At 46.8% G+C, this 7,525-nt stretch overlaps 1 protein-coding gene across 6 annotated transcripts in view; it reads left to right on the top strand.

Moving 5' to 3' along the window:
• NMS (neuromedin S) overlaps positions 1-3,495 on the top strand; it is a 15,457-nt gene extending 11,962 nt beyond the window's left edge. For 4 of the 6 annotated variants that reach the window (XM_008699753.2, XM_008699758.2, XM_008699756.2 and 1 more), the window contains exons 8-11: positions 652-687; positions 1,275-1,316; positions 2,387-2,436; positions 3,337-3,495. In XM_008699753.2, coding sequence (XP_008697975.1) covers positions 652-687; positions 1,275-1,316; positions 2,387-2,425 — 117 coding nt within the window. In that variant the 3' untranslated portion in view covers positions 2,426-2,436; positions 3,337-3,495. The remainder of the gene's footprint in view (positions 1-651; positions 688-1,274; positions 1,317-2,386; positions 2,437-3,336) is intronic. The other 2 variants (XM_040623581.1, XM_040623582.1) reach the window with 2 other exon arrangements.
• The last annotated feature ends 4,030 nt before the right edge of the window (positions 3,496-7,525 follow it).

The following is a 7,525-nucleotide window of genomic DNA, read 5'->3' on the forward strand; positions in this document are numbered from 1 at the left end:
AAGGAAGGAAGGAAGGAAGGAAGGAAGGAAGGAAGGAAGAAAAAAAGAAAAGAAAAGAAAAGAAAAGAAAAGAAAGAAAGAAAGAAAGAAAGAAAGAAAGAAAGAAAGAAAGAAAGAAAGAAAATTTCTTTCGAATGCTGACAACTCATCCCAGTTTGCCCAGGACATTCTTGCTTTTAGCTCTGAAAATCCCAAGACCCCCAGGAAGCTGCTCAGTTCCTGGAAAACGGGTCGGTCGTCTTAAGCACAGGCAGCCGTGTGTCCTGTCTGATCCAGCTGCTCCCCACAGCCTTCCAGATTGAGTCTGATCCGTTGTTAGGCCAGACCCACAAAGTCAAGCTGAGGAAGCTGCCAGGGCAAACTCTTGGTGGTGGTGGGGGGGTCAATTTCAAGTTGACGCCGTTGGGAAGAGCAAGCCGATTTAACATTGTCCTGTTCACAAATGGTACCTCAATCAAGCAACCATGCCTGTCTTCCGGAATAGGAAATTATAATTGGCTACATGGTTAGCCTTTCCCCTGAACTGCTTTTTTGCACCTGATTTCTGGTACTTGACCATGGAGCCAGGGAGGCATAGGATCACAGTGGAATGACTGCAAACCTGGGGGATGCGGTTCCTGTGACATAAACCTGTGCCTTGTTGCCTCACAGGATCCGGGGACTGCCGTGGTGAATTTCACCAAGAAGGTATGGAAGCCTTGGGGAGAACCCAACTCCCGAAATATACAAGAGAAGTGCTTGGAGCTGGGCAATCTTGTCGCCCCTTTAGATCACTTCTGGAAAGAACTGGTCCCGCAGTATGCCCCTGAAAATCTCTGAGGCCGAGCACTGGATTTCAGGTTTTCCCGAGCTTGTCCCCGGGGCAGAAGGGACTCACAGGGCAGTACTTCCGGCTGTTTCTATTTCATCGCCAGCCTTGTGATGAGTCACCCGGAGCCATCCGTTCCTAAGGATTAGCCTCATGTGGCTCAGGGGCCTACATGGCAGTTGTGCAAACCTGGGGGAGGTGCTGCGAGTGCATAAGCCCCATACACCAGCGAGTCTCCAAGTTGGCCATGTGTCATCGATACCTCGGGACTTGGTTAAAATTCAGATGGCTGGGCCCCCACTCCAGGTAGTCAGTAGGGACCTGAGAATTTGTATTTTTAGCCAAGTCTCAGTTGTCATTGATGCTTTTGGTCTGGGGACCACACTTTGAAAACTGCAGGTCATAGACATCTTCAGAAGACCTTTGGCACAAAGTGGTTGCGTAATGGCTTGTGTTTTTGTTTCAGGATCACACTGCCCCCCGGGGACGACCATTCTTCCTTTTCAGGGTATAGCATTTCTTTTTCTCTGTTTTTAACCCCAGTTCTCTCCTGCCATGCAATTGTGAATTCCACCAGAATGAGCACAGCCCAGCACCCCATGGCAAGCTGGTGAATAATTATGGGGACTCTCGCACCCTTTCCTTAGGGGTGACTTTCAAAGTCGCCTCCTAGAAACCTGATGTTTATAAAAGAAAGGGTGCAAAAGGGCATAGGCTGAGAGAACCAGAGCCCTAAGAGCATGGATGGGAAGCANCTGCTGATGGACAGACATGGGGGCCAACCAGAATTGGCGTCTGTGTTCCTGAGCATGAAGGTTCAGGATACATGCCCCCAAATAGTATAGGCGCCATCCCCTCCTCCTTCCCTGGGGTCTCCAAGATTCTTGCAAAGGTCACAGAATCAGAAACTGTCTTAATTTGTGATCCACCACTCACTAGCTATGCTTCATCCCCTAGTTCCTTGAGTGTTTGCATCCAAAAAATCAGACTTCAAATCCGACAGACTCCTGCCCCTCAAACTGTGTTCTGTGAGTCATTGGTGCTAAGAGGTTACTCTGCAGAGATCACACAAGCTTGGGAAACACTGCACCCAACACTCTCAAAAGTTCACAGTGCACACCAGCATGTCTTACAGGAAACAACTTGTTCTTCTCAGCTTTCTTATGTAGTTCCCACCGTGTTTCATCATGGAAGTTCTTCTACCACCATGCTGCCCGTATGACCTATTAGTGGTGTTCTCTAGAAAGTACTCTGAGAAACACTGGGTGTTCACGATGTCCTTAGGGTGAAGAGTCCTGTGATAAATGGTTTGAAGACCGTCCTGCCACATAAATAGAGGTTGGAGGGTGGAGGGGTGGGGTAGGGGGCAGCAAGGGTCCTGGAGCACTGCCACAGGGGGCCTACATACTAGCCCTGGGCGAGGGCTTCCTAGGTGAGCTCCCAAGGAGGCTGCTGACATCCCGGCTGGGAGAACGAGGCCTTAGGGCCCCTTTGAGGAAGAATCTGGAGCCCAGAAACAGGTTCCAGGCAGTGTTGTCTCAGTATCTGCAAGCTGCTCCTTTTTTTTTTTTTTTCCAGCCAAGGAATGGAAGAAACACTGAAGATAACACCCACTAGGACAGTCCAAGGTCAGCGCCATTGCAGCTGTTCTCCTCCAAACAAATGTCGTTGTCTGACTGAGGGGGAGTGAGAGGCAGCCAGAGGGGTGGTAGCTCAAAAGGAGGGGGGCCATGTGGAACCTCTGAGGGCCCTCCACCCCCTCCCTTCCCTGCTCTCCATGCCACAGAGACCCCCACCGCAGCCCGGTAGAACCTGTCCCCAGCACACAATGCAGCCTTTGCGCCCATGCTGGCTCCTTGCAGGTGTCTCCAGCAGGAGCTATGAGGGAATGAGAGCCCCCTGTGGCCCAGCTGATCCTCAGGACTTGTCACCTGACCCTTCTGATGGGAAAAGCCACCTGTGCAGGCTTGGCAGGGGAGGAGGAGTGCCTTATAGTGGGAACATTTCTGAATACAACCAGGCAAGGCTCTTCTCTCCATTCAACAGTGTTCTGAGACCCAGAGTTTAGATCTGAGGAGATTCCTTGGTCTTCAGACCTATGGAGGTGAAGTCCATGTATGAGGGCAGCTCTGGGCCTCTTCAGTCTCTCATGATGGTGTGGTTCCAGGGACATGAGGTGGCAGTCCTTTGGAGGTGTCATAGCCTCCCTCCTGGAGCCTGATCCTGAACTGCTGGCAGCAGCCAGAGCCTGGGCGGGTCAGGGTGCCTGAGAAAGCTGTCCAGATGCAGGGAGACAGAGCTCCCCAGGTGAAAACAGGGGAAGCGTTTCCCTGAGACCACAGCACTCACACAGCCCGAATGGCCCAATTAGATACTGCAAAAATAAATAAGTACCAATTTGGGGCATTTATGACTTGTCAAAATGAGGCATAATTTTAAAACATGTTGCACAATAACATGCCCACCAGCCTCATCTCGATTCTGATAATAATTTGATCCAAGCGGTGCATTTTTCTCTTCTTTTTCAGAATTCAGTGGCAAAGAGAAACTGCATCAGATAAAGAAACCAAGCAATTATTTTGAACACATATCAACTTTCTTCCAGTGAACAACAAAAGATAATTCTCTTGCTCTATATTCACTAGACTATTCAGTTGTATAAAAAATAAAGTAGCATGGAGACAGTATTTTCATTTCTTATTGGGAAGTCTTGCAGGAGGGATTAGATGTATTTTTAAAATAATGAGATATAGCTAGCTAGCTAGATGATAGATAGATAGATAAAATGTGCTGTGTTTGGTATTGTTTTCGCATGTCCCAGATATCTTGTTATTATTGAGAACTGAGAGCCCGAGCTAGGGAGAGACTGGCTGGCTTCATGTTCTGATTCTTTCATCTTTTAGCTGGGGGACTGTGGGCCAGTCACTTCCCATTCCTGTGCCTCATTCTCCTCCACAGTAAAATGCGGTTGGTAGTAGTAGTACCTTCACATAATTATTGTGATGATGAAGGAGACCATCTATGAAAGGGCTTAGCATGGTCATACATAGCCCTCAATAAGCATTGGCTCTAATGACACTTCAGAAATGATTTTCATGACACAAAAATTACCAGAGCAACTTGCCCTAATGACAGCTGCTTCTGTCTCACCGACCAGGGACTTGAGGTTACAACACCAAGTTACTGTATAACAATTCCAGAGTCCTCAGGAAACCAGGAGACGTAGGCCTTTTACCTTCTCAGGCTCCTCCTCTGTAAAGAGTATTTGACTTCCAGACCTCCAAAGATCATTCGAAGGAGTAGATGGCGTAGAAGACGGGCAGCAACACAAGGAGGGACCCTACTGATAGAGGCAAGGAACCCAAGCTGCATTAAAACATCCTTCTTTTAAGCTTCTCATCAAATTGAAAAGCCCTCCTTTTAAAATGTAACGTAGATGTCACACTTTAGGATTAGTTTTTATTTTTAGCATTTATACGCCCTTGTAATAATTCTCAAGCTTATTCTCTCAAATAGGATATTTTAAGACTGCTCAGTAGATCTTACCCGCAGAGATAAGTTGAGCAGACCTGACTCCACATGACATTTTGCTGAGCACCAGCTGCAGGCGGAGGGATCAAGGCACTGGTCCAGGACCCTGCAGGAGGTAGGAGACAAGGCGGGTTTGGCCTCCTGGGGCATCCCAGGTCCTAGGAGCGCAGGCCATGCTGACTCAACCTCACACCTCCGTAATAGCGGGAGCAGAGCACAGCGTTGGTGTGCAATGCTCCAGTACAAGTCTGCAGGAACAGTCTCACCATTTTGAAGTGACCAAGAATGGCTGTTTCTACCCCAAACCAAGCCCCAGAATCCTCTTCACTCAATCAGTGAGAATTGATTCCACCCCCATGGAGGATCATACACTCAGCCCAGGACTGCCACAGGCCAGCCTGGAAGACGATGGTAATGGGGGCGAGGGGTGGACAAAGAGGGCCACTACTTCTAGGGAACACGGCTTGAGCTAAAAACTCTTCCTTTGCCAAGCCAGTCTCTGATGATGGGAAGATGGAGACAGACTGCAATCTCAGACATCGCCTCACTCCTTTCCCCCACAGCAGTGACCAGTGATGCACCACCAATGCCAGTAAATCCAGAGAGGAAAGCAGACTGTGATCTAAGCTTCAGCTTCCACACGGTGACAACTGGTCCTCCCTATGTACAGTGCTGGGCTATTTTTAGCCTGGTGTCCTATGAAAAGAAGCCTTATGATATCACTCTATCCAGGTGTCCCATTAAATAAGACCGAGTCCTAGGCCCAATGTTGGTCTCTAGAGGGAGGATGCCCACCTTCTTAGCCCTGGTGGTCACTTTGTAGGGAGAGACCATGCCTCAGCCCATTGTCCAGGCCCCTGAGAGCCTCAGGAAAATCAGGGGTCTGAGGCTAGTCAGAACAGAATTTGAAAGGAACTCTCGAACCTTGGAGTGGGCAGAGGCCTCGCTGATCATTCGGGCCCACCTTCTTGTGGGCTGCTGAGGAAAGCAGCCCAGAGAGGCCAAGTGACTGACTCAGGGCCGCAAGGCTACTGGGAAGCATGTCCAGAACAAAGCTCACATCTTTCCATTAATGTCTAATTGTTGGGGTGCCTAGGTGGCTCAGTTGGTTAAGCATCTGCCTTTGGCTCAGGTCATGATGCCAGGGTCCTGGGATCGAGCCCCGCATCAGGCTGCTTGCTCAGCGGATTGTCTGCTTCTCCCTCTCCCTCTGCTGCTCCCCCTGCTTGTGCTCTCTCTCTCTCTCAAATAAATAAATAAGTAGAATGTATTTAAAAAATAAAGCCTAATTGCTTTCTTCACTCTGACTTTACTATTGCCATAACAAATTTTCTCAAGCTTACTGACTTTAAGCAACAGAAATGTGTTCGCTTATAGATCTGGAGGCCAAAACTCCAACATAAGGGTATCGTTAGGGCGACGCTCCCTCTGAAGACCATAGCGGAGAATACTTTCTCACCCTTTCTAGCTTCTGGTGGCTCCAGGTATTCCTCTTGGTTGTGCAGTTTCACTCCAGTCTCTACCTCTGTCCTCGTGTGGCCTGCCTTCTTTGTCTTCTCCCTTTCTCTTCCCTTATGCAGATACTCTTTAAACACTGATACTGACACACATTTTCTTACTCTTCCTTCTCCAATCACATTTATATTAGTTCTTTTCACTGCAGTCTATAGATGTTCCATATTGTTTTGTCAGTCTGGTGTGCATTATGGGTATTTTCTTTTGATCTATCTCTATTCAGCTGTATCTCTTATGTTATTAAAGGCACCAGCTGAGTTCTTAATTTTGGTTATTATATTTTTCAGTTCCAGAATTTCTATTTGCTAATTTCATTATTTTCTAGCTTTCTGATGAGATTCTCAACCTTGTCATTTTTCTCCTTAAACATAGTGAAAATAGATATTTTTAGAATCTTTCTGGTGAGTAAATTATCTAGGTTCCCTTTATGTCTGTTTCACTGTTTGCTGTTTATCTTGATTTTTGCTTGTTATTCACTATTACTCCTACAGTATAGTTCTAAGGGGCCCTGATGAAATAGCTAAGAGTTTCTCACGGGCTCCTCCATTGCACACCCTAGACTCCAGTTTTGTCCCCTGGTCCGTAGAGGATGACAAAGACTGCTGCCCAGTTTTTCAGTCTCACAGTTGCCTTCCTGAAACCCTCAGGTATTTATATAAGAAATATACTATCCTCAAAGGGTTATTTTACCTTTCTGGGCTTAAATATTTTTTTTTAAGATTTTATTTATTTATTCGACAGGATAGAGACAGCCAGCGAGAGAGGGAACACAAGCAGGGGGAGTGGGAGAGGAAGAAGCAGGCTCATAGCAGAGGAGCCTGATGTGGGGCTCAATCCCAGAACGCCGGGATCACGCCCTGAGCCGAAGGCAGATGCTTAACCGCTGTGTCTGGGCTTAAATCTTAATCAGATCTTGGCCCTATAAGTTTTAACCACCACATTATCCTTCCTGATACCTATTTACCAGAGAGTCTTCAAAGTCTATGAGGACACAGATATGAGTATTCTTTTTTTTTTTTTTTTAATTTATTTATGTGACAGAGTGACAGAGAGACAGCCAGTGAGAGAGGGAACACAGCAGGGGGAGTGGGAGAGGAAGAAGCAGGCTCCCAGCGGAGGAGCCTGATGTGGGACTCGATCCCGGAACGCCGGGACCACGCCCTGAGCCGCAGGCAGACGCTTTAACGACTGCGCTACCCAGGCGCCCCAGATATGAGTATTCACATGGTTTCTTAGAGCAGAAGAGTTGGAAAGAACCCAGATGTCCATTAATAAGAAAAGAAAGAAATATTATAATATTCATATAAATGACATTTATATAGCAACAAAAATGAATGAACCACTTGCATAAAGTTAGAAGAGTCTTAAAATCGTGAATCGAGTGAAACAAGCAAGATGCTTTTTTTAGCAAGATAACATTTATATAAGTTGAATACTACGGTAAGAACAAATACCAAATTTAGGAGACCAGTGATTCCTAAGCGTGGGAAGACTGACACAAGCCAGGAGAGCCACAGTAGTGTTTCAACTATATTGGTAATCTTTATGTTGGGTATTAATTGTGTAAAAAGTAATAATTTATACATGAATTTATGTGGAAGCACAGAGAAGGAAGAGATTGTTTGTGTCCAGGGAAATCAAGGAGAGAGGTGGTTCTTGAATTGGTCTTGA

Source organism: Ursus maritimus, unplaced genomic scaffold (genome assembly GCF_017311325.1).
Source record: "Ursus maritimus isolate PB19 unplaced genomic scaffold, ASM1731132v1 scaffold_6, whole genome shotgun sequence".
NCBI lineage: Eukaryota > Metazoa > Chordata > Mammalia > Carnivora > Ursidae > Ursus > Ursus maritimus.